General features: G+C 49.6%; 1 protein-coding gene across 1 annotated transcript in view; it reads left to right on the forward strand.

The window, feature by feature from the left end:
* The first annotated feature begins 418 nt into the window (after nt 1–418).
* Nucleotides 419–21,934, forward strand: part of LOC132078521 (fer-1-like protein 4) — a 37,831-nt gene continuing 16,315 nt past the window's right edge. The window contains 27 exon segments of the mRNA XM_059480729.1: nt 419–497; nt 595–650; nt 1,660–1,748; nt 3,096–3,195; nt 5,749–5,840; nt 6,444–6,485; nt 6,592–6,756; nt 7,027–7,087; nt 8,287–8,418; nt 8,537–8,599; nt 9,610–9,694; nt 9,971–10,130; nt 10,348–10,531; nt 11,301–11,487; nt 11,695–12,059; nt 12,400–12,508; nt 13,256–13,454; nt 14,184–14,304; nt 14,922–15,022; nt 15,596–15,683; nt 16,987–17,103; nt 18,216–18,368; nt 18,607–18,784; nt 19,372–19,496; nt 19,872–20,006; nt 21,162–21,335; nt 21,582–21,698. Of these exon segments, the coding sequence (XP_059336712.1) occupies nt 419–497; nt 595–650; nt 1,660–1,748; nt 3,096–3,195; nt 5,749–5,840; nt 6,444–6,485; nt 6,592–6,756; nt 7,027–7,087; nt 8,287–8,418; nt 8,537–8,599; nt 9,610–9,694; nt 9,971–10,130; nt 10,348–10,531; nt 11,301–11,487; nt 11,695–12,059; nt 12,400–12,508; nt 13,256–13,454; nt 14,184–14,304; nt 14,922–15,022; nt 15,596–15,683; nt 16,987–17,103; nt 18,216–18,368; nt 18,607–18,784; nt 19,372–19,496; nt 19,872–20,006; nt 21,162–21,335; nt 21,582–21,698 (3,477 nt within the window).

Below are 21,934 nucleotides of genomic sequence, written 5' to 3' on the forward strand. Positions count from 1 at the left end.
TTTGTGCTGGGGACGGTGCAGGGCTGAGGCTGAAAGCAGAGCCAAGCTCTGTATTCACAGATGGTGTCTCTCAGTTCTGAATTCAGCAGCCCATGCCCTTCCAAGCACCAGCTTAAGCATGGCCATGTGATGGCTTCACTTCCCCGGCTGTTTCCTGCAGTGCTCCCTGGGGGTCCCCATGGTCCAGGGCTCTCTTAGCCAGCAGAGGTGCGTTCTGGGGGGCTCAGCCGGGTGGGTTGAGGGAGGGAGGCAGTACAGCCAGGGCTTCCCCTCCTCCCTGTGTCCCTCGGCAGGGGCTGCCCAGCCCATGGGCCCACTGGGGTGTGGAGAGTCTGGCTGGACCGGCTGGGTGAGTCGAGGTTGAGTCACTTTGGGCGGTGCACGCTGAGCGGAGGCAGCAGGGCCCACCACCAGCTCCATGGCGCTCAGTGTTGGTGTCCGGCGGCTCTCCCAGCTGCCGGGCCATGGCGAGCGGCAGGTCCATCTCAGCTTCCGAGGTGGGCTCAGGTGGCCGGGAGGGTGGGGTTTGGGGATTTAGGGCTGGGGACTGCCTTCTCCTTGCCAGCACCTTATGCCTCCTCTCTACTTCTCAAGGCTTCACCCAGAAGACAAGAAAGGTCTGCTGTGGCCCAGAGGCCGTCTTCAAGGAGGTGAGGAAACTGGGATCATGTGGAACTTGTGGGACTGGGATGGGACAAGTCAGTGTCTCGGTCATAAAATCATAGATTGGTTTGTGTTGGAAGGGATCTTGAAGACCATCTCATTCCAACCCCCATACCATGGACAGGGCCACCTTCCACTGGACGATCTTCTGGGAATTTCTCTGCTGTCTCCTTCTTCCTCTCTGCTCAGAGGGGCAGATGGATTCCTCACACTGTGTATGTGACCTATGTGTACAAGCCTCCAGGAACTGAAATTCAACTGAGTGACACTGCCTGGAAGGCTGGGCATATCAAAGCTGAAGGCAAAACTCCCCCTGCCCTCAGAAAGCCAGACTGTCACTGCAGTTGATGCCTTGTGGGACAGGAGTGCGACTTGTGTGTTTGAGTGCATGTATGTGTGCATACGTGTGAGTGTGCAGGGGCAGGGATGGGGTGGCCTGGGAAGCATGTCCATTCCTTCAGTGCCATCCCCACTGAAGCCTGTGACAGCCCACCTGTGCTGTGCCAGTGGGTGGTTCCCACCTGTCCCTTGCTCAAGTCCCAGTGCCAATGTGCTGCCTGGGGAAAGGCAGAGAAGGTGGCAGGGAGCAGGAGGCCCAGCCACTGTTTTGGATGTGTGGTGAGTTGAAGCCTCAGAGTGCAGCTTTTCTCTAAGCCAGATGACTCCCTGCCTGGATGATCACTTCTTCCCAAGCACCTCTGTACGTTCCCATGTTCTGTCTCACTCCACAACCTGCCAGCTCAGGAACTCCAGCAGACACAAGCATCCTTCTTTTTCCAGGGTGGTGCTGCTCTGACTTCTGTAGCAGCTGGCTTGTGGTTCTGTGCTGCTGGAGGGGCTCTATGCCTGGCCAGCAGGAAAGTAACTTTCCGTCACAGCTGCTTTTCACCATATCCATGGACTTGGTCACCTCACAGGGGAGCCAACCAGCCATGAGACATGGCAAAGTGTGGCTGAGAATGAGTTGTCATCCCTTCCTGCTCCATTTGTTTGCAGCTCTTTCGCTGGCCGCACTATGGGAAGCTTGTCATGGGTGAAATGCTGTCCATTAAGGTTTACAACTGCAGCAAGGTTTTCAGTAACAGGTGGGTCCTTTGATTGTTGGGGTGACCTGTAGAGGTGGGGGAGAAGACATACTGGTCTTTACATTGTGTTCTGGCAGTAGAAAATGTTTATTGAAAATTTGATGGAAAGAAGATGAGCAGAATGCCACTTATAGAGGAAGGATGGAGTGGTTGTTCTGGTGGGGCAGCAATACTGTATATATTAAGTTAAATAAGGGAAAGGATTTAGCTGTGCCAGCAGTAACAGGGACTACATAAGGATCCAGATCAGACCTTCAGCTGGGACAAAGGTTAAACAAGGCCCTAAAAAACAGCTACAAAGGCAGGTCTTGCTGCAGACTGAGGACCTACTGTCATCCTGAACATCGTTGTGACTGTGACCATGCTGCACCCAAATTCAACATATCTGTTGGTGTAGAAAAGCCCTGAATGCATTGTGTTATGGTTTAACCTTTAAAAAGACAGCAATTTCAATTTAAAAGATCAGAAAAGATCAGCCAGAATTTAAAATGCTTCTAGGTGGCACAGGCACATTGTCAACTCAGTGGCTATTCCAACACTTGTAAAACACTGCAGGGAAACCCAAGAATGGAGATGACGGGGAGATCTCCTTTGCACTCCATGAGTCTGGATCTGCACAAACCTTTAACCATCAATGGCAGCTCAGTTGCAAGTAGCTGCCTGGGGAAAAAGGCAGGACCTGCTGCAGGGTCAGTCTCAGGTATTCAGCTGCCCGACTCCCTATGGAAAACACTTCAGGGTAGCTCAGAGGGCCTGTAAGTGGGAGAGTGGAGGTCCCAGTTCTCCCCAGGATGTAGGCACTGACGCTATGTACGGTGTTGTTGCAGTCTCTCTTTTTATTCCAGTGTTAGGAAAATTAATCCACAAACACCATAGGTTTCTGTCCAAAAAGGAGACAGAGGAGTCCTGTAGCTTTGTTTGAATAAAGGGAGAGGTCATGGGTGTTTTCCATGGGATCTCTCAAATTGTTAGAGGATACAGCCTCCTTTTTGTCCTGATCTCCCAGCCACATTTCCCTTCTCTTTTTCCCCATTGGCTGGCGTACTTGAGAGGTACAGACTTCCCGAATGCCTAATACCTATGACTCCTTTGTAATTTGTATACTCCCACCCCCTTTTTTTTCCCTTGTGTCAATCTATGGAATTTCTATGGAATGTATGGTTCTTCTTTTATCTCTCTGTATTTAACTTTATTTATCAGCAGACTCACTGTTTGTAAAGACAAATCTCTCATTCCATTCATCAATCAGTGGAATCCTTCCCATTGTTTCTTTTATCCCTCAGTACTAGTTTTATCTACCAGCAAACCCACAGTTTGTAAAGACAAATCCCTCATTCCTTTCACCAGGCTGCTCGGTACCCTTGTCCTCAGCCTTCAGCACCTGATGACATCTGGAAGACTAATCCTGCGTGAGTCCCTTGTGGACAAGAGCAACAGAGTCACTGATGTAAGTTCTCCAAGGACAGCCTGCTATCAGCAGTCAGTAAGACTTTTTGGGAAACTTCGCGTGGTACTCTCCAGGTGGATTGGGGACTGAGGGGGAATCCAAAATGCTGTTTGAGCTGGAAGCACTGTGGCATTTATGCCATCTCTGCACAGACACTTCACATTCACCAAGAGGTTTCTTGGAGCATCTACAAATGCATGGGTTGGGCTTGGGCTCCTGGAGAACTGTCAAGGGCCTGAATGAACAGAGGGAGGCTTCGTAAAACCTTCTCAACTCTGGGAAATGGATGTAGGAAGTGGCATCTTCTCTGCTTCATGCACCATGAAGTGCATGTGTATGGGCTGCTGCAGTGATGGAGTGAGGTGGAAGGTGGTAGCGTGCCTTGGAACCCCCAGCAAGCTTTTGGGTTAAACACTAGCATTAACTGGATGACTTAATGAGTGTCTGGGACAGCATGAGTGTCACTGACACCTGACTGCCCCTCTGCTCTGCGAGTCCTGCTCTCCTCCACCCCAGCACTGGGGCTCAGTTAGTCCTTTGCACTTGTAGAAGATGAACACCACCCTAAAATGAGCTGTTTCCCGCCAGCTGGGCGTGCAGACACAGCTCAGTGGGTTCCAGACTGCCACACCTGTGCCAGGGCAGCTGGCAGGCAGGAAGAGCAGAGGCGGAGGCAGTGGTCCTGCAAGGTGCTCTCTGCTTGCTCTTCACACTGGCAGTATGACTAAACCACATGGTGGCACATGGTATGCAAGCTCTGTGGCCACCAGACCACCAGCCTGAGTGGCACAGGCACAAGCTGCTGGTGTTACTGGACTCCTGGAGCAGGTCCAGATAGAAATTGACCATTTCCAGGATGATTGCCCATGCAGCTCACTGGATAAATGTTCATGCCAGCAAAGAGACAGGGATTAGACTCACCTCTTGGTGCTGGTGATGGTTTGGAGGGACTCCATTGTGTAAGGTTAGAGGTACAATGTGGCCCAGCCCTTTGCCCCGGGTGCCTCTTCCCTTGTGCTAACAGCAACACGTGTAAGAGCCTAAATGAGAGATGTGTGACTCAAGGTGGGTCTCCAAAATGCAGTTTATTCCATCCAAGAGGTTACAGCAGTCCAGGGTCGTGGGCAACAGTGCCTGTGCCTACAGCTGTCAGTTCCAGCTGCAGGCAGGCCTGGAGACCCTTTGGTTTTGGTTACATTGCATTATATACTCTTCTTTGCTGAGCATCTTAATACAGCAGAACCAATCTATACCGTAACTATTATCTATAGCCTATCATAACTACAATAATTACCATATTCATGTTACAATTCTCCAATCACTAAAAGTTACTTCATTACAGTTTAAGCTAGAAGTTGTTATTCAGTTTTCTTGCAGTGGAAAATTCTGAGACTTTTTTCTACTTCCCACATCAGCAGGCTTGTTTGCCTGTGCTATTTTCTTGCACCCCCCCCCCCCCATCTCCTCAGCCAGGCTGCCTGCTGCCAGCACATGTTTACTGAGTTTCAAGATAACGACACAGGCTGCACTCTCTCTCTCTCTCTCTCTCTCTGTCTCCAAGGGGGGAAGGGGGAATGGCTGCCCGATGTCTCTTGGGGCTCTCCACCCTTCCATCCTCCAGGGCCTCCTCACCTCCCATCTCTGTCCAGGCCCAGGCCTACCACATGGCTGCCCCTCCCCCGCCCAGCAGCAGCAGTGGCTGGACGGGGGAAGGGAGATCCGACCTCCGTCCCTCGAAGTCCCAAGAGAGCCTCCCAGGGCCGAAGCTCTGCTTTTAACCCCTGGGTGTTCTCGGAGGTGTGTCCAAAAACCCACTGGCTACACCAGGTGCCAATATCAAAATCCAAGCACCCATTGGTTTGACCACAACATCCCAGAATTCCTACTTCTTCCTGGTCAAACCACCACAGCTTTGAACCCAGAGTACATCCCCTTCAGCCTACTAAGGAGTGATCTCCTCCACGCTAGTGTTTTTGGCCTCTGCTGGGAAATCATTTGTGTATGTGTTGGTTTGAGATCAGGCTGGCCACCTGCAGACCAAGGGTGTTAGACCTGTGTTGACTGTGCCAATACCCAGCGTGCTTTGTGCGTCTCTGGCTGTCCTTCCTTGTCTCTTGTAATGCAGGCTCTTGATGTGTTGGTGGCTTCTCCAGCATTTTAATCCAAGCTAGGGATTCCTAGCTTGCTAGGATCCTCTGCCAGCTGTCTTGTGCTTCCTCCAGAGAGACTGCTCCAAATCCCTGCATGTTATTGTGCAGGGCTTTCCCCAGTTCCCTTGTCAAAAATGCCTCGAGGCTATTCTCTGGGCCTCTTTATGGGAGATTTGTAAAGTTGAGCCAGCTTTTATTCAATGAAATATGGAGTTTAAGAAGCTGTGGAGGAGGGAGTTTTGTTATGTCTAGCCTATTGGTGGAGGCAGACAATGGGAGTCTGGTATAAATATGCTTCTCACCTCTTTTTTTCTTCCATGTCCCACTTTCTCTTTTTTGTGACATTTTTGCCTTTGTTTTGTGGCTACCAAGCTCTCAGGCCCTTTCACTTTCTGCTTTGTAGATCTACATTGAGTTGGATTTGCGCTACCAGCCTCCAAATAGCTCAGCGGGGAGCTGGGTTGAAGAGGATTTTGTCTATCTTATAAAAGACAGGTATGGAAATCCTAGGAAGAGCAAATTTCCAGGTAGTCTGTACAGCTGCCTTTGTCAGTGGCAGCCTTTGGGATGCAATCCAGCCTCATTTACTCTCCACTTCTGGCCAGGCTGATGCATCTCAACTCCACAGCAGCAATAAGGGAGCAGGACTCTAGGATAGAGAGATTCCTTGTTATCACAACGAGCCTTTGACTGCAATGATCCACTGTAGGTGCTGGGAGTCCTGGGACTCCCTAGGAGAGACTTGAGAGCATTTCTGCAGCCCTCCTGGCTTGTGGTTGCAAAGTTGCAGAGAGCATGGTTTTGGCCTCCAGCAATTCCATGCACCATGCATGCTGGTAATGCCCAAAGCCAGGGGAGTTGTAGGTTTCTGGGCAAACACGATGACAGGGAGTAGCAGGGCCTGCAGAGTGTCACTTGTGGAACTAGAGAGAAAACAGCAGACACATGAGGCGGACAGTGGATAAGCTTAGGAAAAAATTGCTGGTGTCCCTGCCAAAAAATAAACAGGAGAGTGGCTGGGGCACTGTTCATTAAATGAATCCGAAAACAGCCGTGGCACACTGGTCTTTACAGAAAAGCATCTTTTGTTTTTTACAGTTCGGAGTTAATCATCCACAATCCTGGATTTGAGCAGCTGGAGTAAGTAGCCCTTGAATGTCTTGGCTCACCCTCCTGGATGGAGGGCAGTGAACAGCCCACTTGTGAGGGCTGATGTATGGCTCGTGGCATGCTGTGGGGCTTGCAGGACTGCCCAGTGGCTGAGAGCGAAGGAACTGGACAAGAAGGCTGTTGCACTAGGCAGGAAGTTGGCAAAAGGTCTGGAGACTGATGAAGAAGAGGAAGAGGAGGAAGATTTCTATGATACATCTGTGATTGAGGCCTCGGGCATAATCTTCAGCCCTGTGAAGAGGTATCCACAGCATGGTCTTCTTTCTTGCCCTTGCTTGGGTCCTGGTGTAGAAAGTGCCATATCCTGAGGAATTCCTGCAGCTCATGACAATCTGCTTTGGCAAAATGTCAGAAAACTTCCATCTCTGAAGGCCCTAGATAGGGTGTGTTGGGGATTTGGTCATTCCCAAGGCAATGAGCCATTATTTTCTGTTGCTTCCCTTGGTGGGGACTTACTCAGGGTTCATGTTGACAAGGACACCTGCTCACCTGGGCTTTTTTTTCTGTGTAGCCACTCCAGACTCTGCTCTGCACGGGACCTCTTTGCCATCCCAACGCCGCAGAGTTTCCAGGTACTGCAGCACTGGGTGCATGTCCCCATAGCTGCCTCCAGCCCTGCAGCCAGTCCCTTTCTGCCTTGCTGGAGGCCTGGGCTTCTCCAATTGACACATACTTTGTCAAGGCCTCTAGCATGAAGACCATCATGCTTAGTGTGACTTCCCTGGGCAAGATGTAAGATTCCCTGCATCCATGTACGGCATGCAGAATGAACTGCATCCATGAGTGCTGGCCACAGTATCAGTAAGCCCATGTAGTTAGCTATGGATAAACAGGAGAAGGGAATCAGCTACATGTGCCATTGCAAAACACTGCCTGAGCAGAGCTTCAGAGAGTATCCAGGCAGGGCTGGTGCCTGCCAGCTTTCTGCCAGGGTCTTGTCTGTCTTCCTTAGGGACAGCTGTGGGACATGACCAGGGCCAGAGGGCTGTGTGGGGGCTTGCTTGGACATGCCATAAGGCTGTTAGGAAGCAGTGGCTCTGGCTGATTATCTCATATCTGGCTAAATTGATTTCAGGGCAAGTCGCCCAGCATGGCTATAGATATAAATCTTCCTCTGGTTCTAAGTAAACATGGACTCACATTTTGTCCGATCAAACAAGCAGGAAGTTTTTGTGATGATTGAATTTACTGACATCATTCTCTTGAAGCAATCATTCTGTACCTTAACTATGGTCTATTTGCTTGTACTAAGAGCAAATGTGAGAACATTTCTTTTATATCTTAGACTCGTAAGCAGTTGCAGTAAATGTAAGTAAATCTGAAGCAGCCACATTCCAGTCTCTCCAATGGTGCCCATATCAGTAGGATTCAAAGAGGAGTATTAACAGAAGATACAAAAAGCATCTTCTCCAAGATGCTCTGTGGACCCTCCCATGTGGGAGCAGTGGGTTTTCAGACACTTGGGATCAGAAACTGAGGGTACAGGTGCTGCTGGGAAGGTCAGCTCTTGTCAAAAGTACTGGGGCTCTTACACTTTATTTCCTTGCTTGTCTGAAAGAAACAAGTATCTCAAATACTACTTTGGTCTTTCCTGGCTGTAGTAGATTTCAGCAGGTATGCTTTTGCCTGCCCTAGGCATCCGGCTCTGAATTGAGACTGCCCTGTACATGTGCATACTGGTATTCTTGAAACAATCTCAGGATGGAGGTGTAAACAAGGAGAGTGCTGATTCAGACAAGGAGAGTGCTGGTTTTCTCCCATATTTTCTCAGGTTGGGATTAATGTAATTGAAGCACAGAAGTTGGTGGGGGTGAACATCAATCCCTTTGTTGTAGTCAAGGTGGGAGAAGAAAAGAGGCACACGGCAACACAGAAGTCAACAAACTGCCCCTTCTACAACGAGGTATGTGACATGGACAGAGGCTCTGTCCTTGCCCCACCAATGTCCCGAGTGCCTGGGACCATCCTTGCAAGGGATGCCTGGAAGCCTGGGGCTAAGCTGTCTTGCTCTTCTCTTCCAGTATTTTTTGTTTGACTTCTATGAGCCAAGGGACATTTTATTGCACAGACTCATAGAGATCTCGGTATGTATGTCTTCCTCTTCATCTTTCACTGGCTAGTGGTACAGCCTGATGCTTCTGTGTGTAGACACTGGGTGCAATGGGCAAAGCAAAGCTACCAATGCCATCAAGGTGTTCCAGCTGGAATCACCTGCCCACAGAGAGCCACAGGGCCTTCCTGTGGCTACACTGGGGCAGAGACCTAGTCTTGCTCTGAGCCAGTGCTGGGCAGTGTTGCCTTCCCAACTCCTCCAGGTAAGGGTTTTTCGTCACCCTGTGACTGCAGTGGGGCCTCTGGGGCACTTTCTTGCCTTTTTCCCTTGTTGCCCTGCTATTTGGCAGCAATCCCCTACTGCCCCCTTACCCTGGAGTCTCATCCTGCAGGTCCTGAAGATAAGTGACAGATGTGAGGGGAGCTCAGAAATTATTTGTGCTGTAGAAAAGCCCAAGCAGGCAGAGAGTTTGAAAATCCCTTGGCACAAAGCACAAAGATTTTCCCAAGGCACAGGGATATTCTGAAGATAGCTAAACCCAGCCAGCACGCCCTTTGCCAAGTGGCCTTCAATACTTTCCTTGTGAAAAGCTGTGTGTCTCTTTTGCTGCCGAGAGTTCAGCAAGAACTGAGCAAGACTTGGGTTTTGGGAGAGATGCTGGCCTGGTGGGGTCATGGCTCTGCCCTAACCCAGCAGGATACGGACACAAGGACTTCCTGTGGGAAAACAGATCTGTCCTATCTCCATTGCTGGGCTGTGGCTTACCTGGGACTGCAGAAGTTGAATTGTTTGCACCTGACTGCCTCGGTCTAGGTTTGACTGTGGGCTATGGGCTGGTGGGCTTTGTGGGAGTGGTTGGGTAGGAAAGGGTTGGTCCTACAGCTAACACAGATGAGTCAATCTGCATGAAGAGCTTGCAACCACTGCCTCAGCTGTGCTTTGGAACACCTCTTGGCAGTCCTGTGTTCCTCGGAGATATCTGGATGTATCACCTGGCTGTCCACACCTCATGGTGCTCAGGGGAACTTGTGCTGTCTGCAGGTTTTTCACTCAAAGAAGATACCATTTCTGGGAACTTGCATAGGAACGTTCAAGATGGATGTTGAGACAGTGTACAGCCAGCCAGGTATGAGAACTGCACCACATACCTGTGTCTGATCCTGGCTCTGTGTGAAACTGGTGTTTCCTTCATGCTCTGATGGGTCTGGTCAAGGCCCTGGTTTTAAAGCACTTAGTTTGCATGAAGATCTGAGCTTGCTTCTCCACCCAGCTGTCGGAAGGCAGGTGACACCTTCTGCACCTTCAGAGGCAGGGTCAGGGCCAGAGCAGTCTGTGCAGACAGAGCTGGATGTGAAATGGTAACCTAGCTGCTCCCTAGGAAACTCCTCCTCTTCCCTCTCAGATCACAGGTTTTTCCAGAAGTGGGCAGTTATCAGTGACCCCATGGACACCCAGGCAGGCGTGAAAGGCTTTGTGAAGTGCAACATCTCTGTCTCTGCACGCGGGGATATTGCGGGCTCCCTTCCCACCTATTCCAGGAACCAGGATGAGGACATTGAAAGGTAGGTGCAGTGCGATCTTGCATGGCCCTGAGGAACACTGCCATGTCTCTCTTCACACAACCTTTTTTTCCCCATTTTCCCCTCTTCTGATGGGTAAAGACCCAGTGAAAAAGACCTGTGGTGAGGCAGGATCCAATCTTCCTGCAAGTCAGTGAATTTCCCATCATTGTGTTCTGTGGACTCCAGGAGAGGGGCAGAACATTAATTTGTCTTTCAGGAATCTGCTGCTGTCTGAGAGAGTCCCTGCAGAGAGACCTTGGGCCAGGGTCTGCATCAAACTCTATCGTGCTGAGGGCCTGCCCAGCATGAGAGCAGGCATTATGAGTGGTATCTCCAAGATCATAGGGGAGAGAAAAGTCTTTATTGACCCATATGTGCAGGTCTCATTCTGTGGGCAGCAGGTGAGTCTGAGGGGAAGCTGTGTTGGGACAGGCTGATTCTCCCTTGGCTGTGTGGCAGTACGTGGTGGGCTCATGGTGCCAGGAGCCTCCATGCGGCACAGCAATCCCACTGAAAATAGGCTGGGAGAGCTCAAGTGTTGCTGCCTTTAGCAGTGGTCTGAGCTGTGTGGCCATGGCTGTGCAATGTCTGAATGAGAAGGCTGTTCTCTGCTTTTGTCTCTACAGAGTGCTGCTTATAGGACATCCTCAGCCCTGAGCACAGCTACTGGCTGAGCTACTGGCTTTGCAGGCAGATATTCATATCCTTAAATACAGGGATAAATCCTGGAGCAGAAGTCCTTTTTCTGTGTCAAGCTGGGCTCAGCCTGAGACCCTTGAGAGACTTTACTGAGATAATGACCCAGTTTTTGCACATAAGGTCAGGCTTTTTGATCCCATTATATCCATTAATATGAGAATCAATCCCTGATTGGCAGTCTTGTGGGCCTGGAGTGCTCCAGGCAGCCCTTAGATACCTATGAGTCTGCTGCTCGTTTGCATTCCCTTGATTGTGTAGGTCATGCCAGGGCCTTGGGACAGGCCCCATTAATGAAACAGAGAGGAATTGCAGGAATGGGGATAGGAGCAGGGACACTGTCACATCCAGAGCCTGCCTGTCACTGTCTGCAGGTGGTACAAGAGTGCATGCCATTCCAAGCCAAGCTTTGAGGCATCCCTTTCTCTGGGCACCAGTTGGGACGGTGACACTTTCACACCTTCCTCTTCCCAGGGGGAAACGTCAATAGACACCAGCACCACTGAGCCTGAGTGGAACGAGCAGATCAGTTTCATTGAGATGTTCCCACCTCTGTCCAGGAAGATAAAAGTCCAGGTGCTGGATGATGCCAATGTCGGTGATGTGGCCATTGCTACACACTACATTGACCTGCAGGAGATCTCAGACCCTGACAGGAATGGTGAGGCTTGGCATGGCTGCCTTGGGGCAGGATGTCTTGGGCAGCCGTGTGCCATGCACTTTCTGCTTGGCATGCTGGTGTCCTGGGGCTGGGAGCAAAAGTGGCTGAAGCACGCTGACACTCTGGTGTCCTGGGCAGTCCTTTTTGGGGAGGTCCTTCTGCAGCAGCACCTTGGAGCATAATGAAACCCTGTCTCTGTCTCTGCAGGCTTTAACCCCACATTTGGCCCAGCCTGGGTGAACCTGTATGGCTCCCCCCAGAACTCAACTCTGCGGGATGTCCACAAAGACCTCAATGAAGGCATGGGTGAGGGCATCTTCTACCGTGGGCGCATCCTCATGGCCATCACAGTGGAGATCTTCAGCAGCCCCAGTGCAGCAGAGAGGAAGCTTGGGTACCGGATGAGAGGCGCCCTGAGAAAAATGAAGCTGAAGAAGAAAAGTAAAAAATCCAAGGAGAAAACAAAAGAACTGAGCCAGCTGCAGGGAGAGGGGGAGGCTGGGAGCTCTCAGGAGGCTGAGCAGCCCAGGGAGGTCACTGTGGAAGTGGAAGAGCTTCATCCACTCCCTGAGGTGAGTTCTGTGCTGACATGGCTGATCCATGCCAGTCTTTGGCATGCACATCTGTGAAGGGAAAGAGGCAAGGTGGGAGGCAGCTGTGTTGATGCAGTAGCCATCCCTTAGCCTACAACCTGCTCAGTGGCTTCACACAAGCATCAGCCAATCCATGGCTCTGCACCAACACCTCAGGATTTCCAAGAAATCCTATCCTGCTTCTGGCAGACCAGTGGTAATCTCAGCAGCATCCTGCTGAGGTCCTGTGGAAGGGTTGGCAGACATCAGTTATGCCCTGGTGCTCAGGCAGTGCTTTGGCACACAAGGGTCTCAAGCTGATTTCTGTCTCCTTGCTCAGAATGTGTTGGGGAGAAAGGATGAATTCCTTCTGTTTGCTGCCTTCTTTGAAGCAACTATGATGGACTCCTCTCTCAGCTTGAAACCTGTCAACTTTGAAGTCTCTATAGGTGTGTATTCCCCAGGGCCCCACGTCCAGAAACTATGGGAACAGTGTGAATCTCCCTCTGACAGGAAAGTCAGTTCTTCATACTGCCCTGTCAAGTCAGCTCAGGAAGTTGGGAAAGATGAGGAATGAGTCCAGGGAGTGTGCACAGTGCTTTACTAAAACCCTGAATGTCTTCTATGGGACTGGAGATTCGCACCATTTGTGGAAATACCTGTTTTGGGAAAGTTTGAGGAAACTCTTCTAGTAAGTAGGAGTACAAAGAAGTAGAAGAATTTGGTAGCAAGAAAGGGAAAAAAAGGAGGGAAAGCTGGGATACTGGGGTTGGCCATGTGGCACTGAGGGGATATGACAACAAGTGATGGGGAAACAATGGTCTGAGAGTGGGTCAAAGCCCTCACCTGCTAAGCTGGACGGGTGAAGATGCTTGATGCTGAGATAGTACTTGAGGAGCTGATGCTGGTCCCAGTGTAGGGATGTAGATGGTAGTCCGCAGACACTTGGTGGAGCTGATAGAACTAAAGAAGGCATACACAAGGACCTCCTTGCAATTGCACAGCTCCCTCTCGGACCTCCTGGTTGTCCATGTGATGTGCCAATGGTTGGACACAACTACTAGTTCCCAAAGAAGTAAATGCCTCTGTGGCAGTCTTCCTGCCAAGAGTCTGGTATAGCCAGCTAGAAAATGTCTTTTCTAAAAACACCTGAGTGATCCCACTTACCAGTTTATAATTTAATGCTCACCTTCAAGGAAACTACGGCAAATGTGAAGAGGTTGTGACCAAAGGATGGCAAAAAGTGGAAAAGGGAGAAGTGAAAGAGGAAAGGCAGCCTTTACTGGATGCTGGTTCAGATGGTGAGCTGGATGCTGAAATGCTGACTCCAGCTTTAGCAGCAATGAACAAATCAGTTACAAAGAGTCAGAGACCAGAGCCCATGGAATATGACAAGTAAGTCTTCTATATCTTTCTATTCCACCTTTCTTGGAGCTGTTACAGCTTCCCACATTGGTTGTTCCAGATGTTATTAGAGGTCTGCTCTAATAACATCTAATGCATCATAGGTTTCTCTTCCTTGCAATCCTGCAGCTTGCCATGGCCTAGCTGGCTGGGATTTCCCACTAGCTCTACGAGCCCTATGGTGTCTACTTGATGTTTGCAGATGGCCAAGGATGGGGTCCCAAGGAAACTGAGACCTGTCAAAAACAGCCATCCCAGTGAGGAAGGAGAGGAGTACTCTTGGCATATGCTATCCTATGTTGAGCAGACAAGACACATACAGAAGCTCTTCTGATGTTTGTTCTGGGAATATTGCCTAGTTTGTCCCATAGGCCTGGCAATGTCTTAGTCTTTGTGTTGTGCAGCCTGTGCCTGCTACTACTTAGTCCCATAGCAGTGAGAAATCTTGGCAACTTCCCATGCTCCTGTCAGCCTCATTTGTCTAAGCATGTGTTGCTGTCTCTACTAGAAACCCTGTGTGCTAGTTTGGGATGGCAAAGGGCAGATCCAGCAGCTTGCACCCATGTCCATGGTGCAGAGCCCAAAACAGACAATTAATTCCCTATGAGGGAGACAGAGTTCAGCCTCTGCTCCCTTGCTGGATGTGCAAGTGCATGTGTTATGATATGGCATATGCTTTCTGTAGCAGTAGCCATAACCGCCTATGCCTGCTGTCCTTAGGTCATACAGCTGCCTGCCCATGACACATGAAAAACCCTGCGTGTACGTATGGAGCTACTGGGAGGATCACACCTGGAGACTCTGCATTTCAAACCGGATTGTCAAACTGGCAGAGCGTCTGGTAGCATTTTCAGAGTTTTTGTCTGTGTCATCCTCCTTCCTGGTGTGCTTTGTTGCATGTGCAGTTGCTGTGCGAGATGTTTGCTGTCCTCACCCCCCACGCAAGTCCATGTCTCTCACAGGGCTTAGTCCCACCTGCCCTTTAGACACGATTGGGTAGGCCACATGGACTCATGCTGTGCAACTGCCTAGTGGTGGTTCCTGGAGGAGTGAGTGATGTGATATGATGTCTGTGACAAGTTCCTCTGCTGCCAGTCCTGAGCTGTGTGAGCCCTGGGCAGATGATTGGGCAAGCAGACTCTCAGATTGTCGTGAAGGGGATGCAGTCTCTCCCCAGGACCTTGCCTTTCCCTTTTGGCTTGAAAATATGAAAGTAGAGCTTGCCACAATGTATGTTAGTGGCTGCTTGAGGACTGAGACACAAGGTGTTGTAACAACAAATGCTAAGGTTATCCTCAGGCTCTGGAGAATCCCAGGCAGCATAGTGCTGATCTGCAGCTCATGAATCCCAGCTCTGCAGAAAGGCATAAGCCATTTGTGACAAATGCATCCTTGCAAGGTTTTACTCTGACCCCTCAGCCAGGTGCAAGCTTTGTGAATATTGCAATTTCGCTGCAGGAGCAGGGGTTGGATGACGTGGAGAAGCTCTTGAGAAGACCAAAAGCTAAAGCAGAAGAGCGGCTCAGAGAAGTGCTGGAGGAATTTGTAGGTGGATGCAGGTTAGCATGTCCCTGATGTCCTGAAGATTCTTGTTTTCAGATTAGGAGGTCATATAATGTTCTGCCTCAGCTGTGTGCAGCCTTCTCTCTTCTCCTTTTGAGGTGGATGTGCAAAAGAAAATGAGGATGACTTGGGAAAAGGACCTTCTCTGTAGCTCTTCAAGCTTGGAGAGGAGACTCCAGTCCTGTTCTAAGAATCAGAGGGGTCATAAATGAGAGCTTCAGTGCTCCTGGGCTCTCATGTCTTTCCTAAATGTGAAGGATATTTCCTTCACTATATTCAATCACACAGTCAAAAGATCACTCACTGTTTCAATCCCCATGACTATCCTGTGGGGGCTGTTATGCACTTCAGTCTGCAGTGCTACAGTAGAAAGGGAGCCTCAGGTACTGAGAATCCCCAGCGTACCTTCTGAACTGACAAGCTTGCAGAAGAGAAGGCATTGTAGAAATGGAGCCACCTGACACATCTGGATTGGTACCAGGGATTTGGAGCTTGTGTCCCTGCTGTGAGCTGTGCTCAACATGCTGGGTGCAGAGGATACAGAGTCTGTGCTGCTTTTCTTATTGCAGGCAATATTCACTCAGCACAGAGAGAAAAACAATGGCTCATCCAAATAACCTGGACAGATGTCGGACAAAATACCTGATGCGCAACATTGTAAGTCATGGGGTTTGGTGGTGGTTGGTGGGAGCCTGTGCAATCCCTGCTCTGGGGAAACTTCTGGAGGATCAGCAGGAACTGATGCTAAGAAGAAAACCTGGAGCTAAAACTCACTGTATCAGTCATGGGCTTTTACTACACCATCTCCCAGTTCTGCTCAGAGCAATACAATTTCCGGCACAGGGAAAAGAGAGAGAGTCTGGCCATGGCTGCCCCTTTTTCTGTGCAGATGCTGTGACCTGATACCTTTCTTCATCTCCACTGGGGCATATGTAGTTGAGCACGTGCATATTGCTGCCCAGTAGGTTGCTGGAGGCCTTTTGGTGCACCATATTCCTGCAGGCAGTTTTGTGGTGGCTCACTGAGATCCGCTACTCCTGAAAACTCAGCCCCTTGGCTGAGTACATATCCAGCAGGTCTACAACAGCCATTCATCTGTCTGTCCTTAGAAAGGGCAACACTTGGGCACTTATCACCCGGCACACAAGACTAGCTAGATGAATGAGAGCACAATTACATACCCTTCATCACAGCACAGCTGTAGAGTCATAGCCCCTGTCAGACTACAAAGCTTTGAAAAGCTGACCAAAATGCAGTGACAGCAGCAGGAAATAAAATTTAGGCATATCTGGATCCCAGTTCCCTTCTCTCTGCTTCCTTGCGGGTCATCACCTGAGCTATGGTGGAGGTACTCTTCAAAGTCTGAGAGACTCTGTAAGAGAGAACCCACCTAAGAGATGAGTTTTCTGGCCTTGCCACTCCATAGTGGGTGTACACCCTGAATTTCTTCTGGATTTCATTATTAGTTTTGATTCATCCCAAAGTTTCTTTTCAGATGTGTACACTATCTCCGATATGTACTAATAATGGTGAAAGCCAAGCCCTGTGTTGCAGTTTACTACATCTTCATAATCCCACACTACTGTGGCCCCAAGTTGCTCCTTGGCCAAGATCTCCTGCAGGCACTATCTGGAGCCTTAGAACACCAGCTTCTGGAATGTTTATTCCTTAGACAACTTTCTGCCCCAAATGATTTTAAAGCTTATGGACTTCTGTTACCAGATTATATTGGCCAGGCTGATGAGTTACTGTAGTCTCCAGTTCATGGCATCCTTTGTTAAATGGCTTGTGACAGGTTCATGGAGGTTTGCTCTCAGCAACTGGGCAGTGGGCCATGGTGGACATCAGGGCGCAATGGGGCAAGATGGACTTGGTCAGCACAATAGGCTCCCTGCAGACCCCCCATGTGGGGTGGCAGTGGGGCATGGCTGGTTGTGTAACAACTGTGCTTTGTGTTCAGATCCTGTGTGCAAAGCAGGGGCTCCGTGTGAGGCGGCACCTGACCTGAGATAATGTCAAGGAGAAGGTTAAGGAGACAAGGAGGATCCTGGCAAAGATACGTTCCATGGCTAAAGAGGTACAGTGGCTACGAGGGAACCCCTGCTCTGAGCTGGAGAGGTTAGGCAAGGAGAGGATACTGAGCTGGCTGCTCGGGCTCTCACCAGTCTGAGCTGAAGCTTTTCCTCTGCTGCTATGTAAAATTCCAAGTTCCAGCTACTGGAAGTTACCATGTTTCCTGTGATAGCTCTAATGAGGGATGAGGCCTGGCAGCTTTGCAGGGCTGTTGGTGGCGGGGCAGGGGTCCAAGCAACTTTGTAGTGGGTAGGAGGCAGAGCAGGGCCAGCTCCAGGCCTCCTGGGCCTCTCTGCCCCACCAGCCCAAGGCCTTGTCTGCAGCAGACAATTTTGCCTTGGAAAACAGCCTTGCTTGTGCTGCCTGAACTTCCACCAGGGTCTTACCCTTGATACTTTCTGCAGATTCAAACTTGTATTGGAGTAAAATTCTCATCCATAGCAGAGACTCTTCACATTCAGAGTTTCACTTTTTCATTTTAAGTAACTGAAAAAATCGGCGTGTTGTGCTGTAGTGTCAACCAGAACGCCATGTTTGTTGACATTAGGTGGACAGATGCTGTTGAAGTTTGGAGAAGTCTTTCACCAAGTAAAGTCAAATAATTTTCACGTCTTTAGCTATGTGAGGGTAGAGTGATGTACAATTGTAGTGATGATGTTTTTCTTCCCAAGTCATCATTTCTGTGATGGAGCTCTGGTGTTCTGGGGATGGTTGAAGATCTGCCTGTCCACAGGAAGAGGGGAATGAATTCTTTTGTTTGCTTTGCTTGTGTGTGAAGTTTTTTCTTTCCCTATAAAACTGTTTTTATCTCAATCCATGACTTCTTTCAATTTTACATTTTGAATCCTTTCTCCCATCACACCGAGGGACAGTGTGTGACAGGCTGCATGGGGCTGAGTTGCCAGCCAGAGTCAAACCACAACACCTCCAGAGCCATATTGCAGGGCTGACTTTCAGAAGTACATGGCCAATGTTAGGTCCTTTATTTCTGGATCTCTAAATCACCATTGCTCAGCAGTCCGTCCTGTGGGGAGATGAAGCTTTCACCATGTCAATGGAGGGAGGATGACACATGCTATTCTTCTGCTGTGATGTTCCTCCCTTCCCTCCCTCCAGCCCCAGTGCACTCTCCCTGATGTACTCATCTGGATGCTCAGCAAAAACAGGCGTGTGGCATATGCCAGAATTCCTGCACAAAACATCCTCTACTCAGTAGTTGAAGAGGAGAAAGGCAAAGACTGTGCAAAGATCCAGACTGTCTTTATGAAGGTAGGGTTTATACCAAAACAGTGTGTTCTTGCTTGCTTCACACTGTTTCCTTCTCCTTGCTTTCAGCCCTCCTTCCTGAAATCCTCAAGTTCATAAGGAAACACAGCTCTCATTCCACAACTGCCTTTTAGCTCTGCTGATGTGATGCTCTTTCTCCTGTGCTCTTTGGTCATTCCCAGGCTGATGGTGATCATCTTGGTCTGAGATGTGAAACCTGCTAAACCTTCTGTGCTTTCAGGTTCCTGGCTTACACACTGGTGAGATCTTTGCCAAACTGGAAATCTACATGTGGCTTGGGGTAACCAAATATGTGAAAAACTGTTTGGCAGAGTTGCCTGAGGAGTTCCTTTCCGAGAGTGAGCAGGAGATAGCCCAGCTCTCAGCATATAGCCCTCCCAGCCGGCTCACCAGGGATGGTGAGTGCAGATACCAGTTCTTCACATAAGCAGGAGAATAGGGAGTTGAGAGGTCCCATCCATGGATTAGTGTCTGTGATGGTGCATTGTCCCCTCACAGTCCTTCACCTCAGGCCACACTGTGAGAATTAGGACCTGATCTAGGGTTGTCTCCAAGGCATAACTGGGATAGGTGCATCCAGTTTGATCTCATGAGGATGTATTTGCGCATTCACAGCTAAAGCACCAGACAGAATGGGTGCTTTGTAGGCATTGAATGTGCTGCCAAATTGGCAATGGGCATGAGTTCTGCCCCTCTGATGAGGCTTGATGGTGCTCCCCCACAGTAGATGCTCATAGCAGAACACTGCACATTTCACATGTCGCACTCATGTACTTCCCAGACGTGTCTGGGGAGCCCACTGAGCTTGTCTGGCTTGGCTAAACCTTTTGAGATGTACTGGCCGGAGAACCACAGCCCCACAGAAGTGGCAACTATTTGTCACAGAATGCACCCACTCCTCCTATCTGGCTGGCCTTCTCCTTCAGGCATTTTTTGGCCTCATACAGGACTTTGTTGGGGACTTCCTCTCTCCTTTTCTTACCAGACTTCAGCTATTTCCAGCTCCGAGCCCATCTGTATCAGGCTCGAGGGATCCTACCTGCAGATGATAATGGCCTTTCAGATCCATTTGCAAGAGTGGTATTTTCAACTCATTGCCAGACCACGAGGGTGAGACCACTTAAACTCTTGCCTCTGTCATCTTGGGAACTCGGGGAGAGAAAAATGACCATGCTCGCACTGACACGTTTAAGGTCAGTGCTACGGAAGTCCTCCTGGGACTTTTGTATCTCCAAGGACTTGGGTATCTATGCTCTGAGCAGTGTAATTATGTTCAGAGAATATCTGACAGTCATTGAGCATGGTCTCAAAGGTTGATTGGCATGTGCTAGTTGACCTTGAGTGCTGATCTCACATCCCTCCTGCCAACCTCCAGCTGCATGTGGCTGTGTGAGAGAGGGAATCAGCCTGGAGTTCCTCTCTTTCCTGCATGTGGTTTATTTCCACTGACTGTGGAACACTTGGGCCTTCTGTCTCCATCTGCAGATGCTGGAGGAGACACTGAGCCCTATGTGGAATGAGCTACTTTTGTTTGACCAGCTCATTATTGATGGGAAGAAAGAAGAGTTGAAAACAGAGACCCCCATCATTATAATCAACCTTTTCAGCCACAATAAATTTGTAAGTATGGCCACGCTGCCCTCCTTATGTTGTTTCTGGAAAAGGGAAGGCAAAGGATTTCTGAGTACTGCGACTTCTCTGCTTGGTTTCCATGACAGCTTGGTGCTGGTCCGCTGGTAATAGTGAGTTGTGGGGACTGTGGCTGAGGTTGAGATTTTCTGACTCAGAGATACTCTAAACTCATCAGGGGCTGATGAGTTCTTGTTGGATCCAGGATCTTTTATATTTGAAGAAACATTATGCCTGCTTCCTTGGCAGGCTCACATTGCAGAGGGCTCATATCATGGGGGAACTGATATTGTTTTTAGGACTATTCCTTCCCTGTGTCCTCACATATCATCAATCATCCCTCCTCAGTCCTTCCTTTTCTCTCTTTATAATGCTTTAAAGTCACACTGTCTCCTAGAGCCTCTTTGCTATCCTAAGGCTAATGACATAACTTGCACCAGGTTCTCCGGCAGTAACTCAGCAGCTTTCCTGTGGTTCCAGTACAAGACAAACCCTGTCATATTGGGATGAGTCCAGAGGAGGCCACCAAGATGGAGCACAGGACAGAGGAGGAGGGCTGAGTATAGCCTATATTTCAGCCTCAGACAGAGGTTGAGAGAAAGCCTCAGACAGAGGTTGAGAGAAAGCCAGTGTCTTTTTGCTGTCTGCAGCTACCTGGTGGGAAAGGATGGAAAAGCTCAGTTCAGATTTCTCATGGAAGGTATCAAGGGGCCCAACGGCAAGCAATGAACACAAACTGGCAAGGAAGAAAATCCATCTTGATATAAGAAAGAAATTTTTACACAGAGGTAGAATGCATGCTGGGCTTGTAGCTCAGAGAGCTTGTAGTGTATCCATCCTTGGAGATAATCAAACCCTGTCTGGAAGAGACTCTGAAAAACCTGATCTAGATTTCATATCCTCTGGTACATGGTGCCAGGCTGTTTGCTGAGTTCTGCAGGGAGATGAACCGGGAGTTAAGTGGAGCTGCTGTAAACATGCCTTTATCTGTTCCTAGCTCTGGATGGAGCAGAGAAAATCAAAGCAGAGGATAACATGGGTGGAAGAGTAATTTTGTATTGTCCCAGATTGGCTGGAATTAGTGGTGGTCTTTGAGGTGGTGAGATACCACAGGGATGATTTGAGTCACTCCCCTCTTTCCTGCAGGGCTCCCCCGAGTTCCTTGGGCAGGCCTTTGCTGTCCCACAGGTGAAGCTGGTTGATGAGCCATACACCAAACCTGCCCTGCAGTTCTTTGACTTCTACAGAGGCAGCAAAGCAGCGGGAGAGCTCATTGCCACTTTTGAGCTGATCGAGCTCGATTACAGTGGCTATTTGGAGGTAACAGGCTTGTAGAAAGCTGCACATGGTTGTGAGCTCTCTGAGGAGAGCTGTGTGGGTGAGGAGCTGGTTGCATGGGGCCCCACCAGAATTCCAAGTTGGAGGCCATATCTGGCTTTCCAATGAGAGGAGGCTGCAGGGACAGCCTGTGAGCACAGAACTAGAAGGTGGAAGAGAGTGGGCTTGTCATGGCATGGAATAGAAGTGATTTTCATCACCTGCTGTGTCCTGGTTTTACCTGTTCAGCCATCAGTGCCTGAGGATGTGGAGCCCAAGGAGCCAGACTACCTGGAAGACCCTTGTGCGGGACGGTTCATCATCCCTGAGGGCATCCGCCCAGTACTGAAGGAGTTTCGCATAGAGGTGTGCCTCCTTCTGCTGCACTGGCTTTCCCCTTAAGCTGCCCCTGGGTGGAGGGCAGGGCTTTGTGAGACAGTCCAGTTTGATGGTCTAATGTGTCTGTGAGGCCTAAGCAGATGCCAGAAATGGAAGAGCTTGACCTGAAGGGGAAACCATCTGAGTAGTTCAACAGGCAAAGCTGCTGGGCAGCTGAGCTGGGAGAGCAGGCTTGTGCCTCTTCTGGGGACTGTGTCCTGTGG

Source organism: Ammospiza nelsoni, chromosome 12 (genome assembly GCF_027579445.1).
Source record: "Ammospiza nelsoni isolate bAmmNel1 chromosome 12, bAmmNel1.pri, whole genome shotgun sequence".
Classification (NCBI taxonomy): Eukaryota; Metazoa; Chordata; class Aves; order Passeriformes; family Passerellidae; genus Ammospiza; species Ammospiza nelsoni.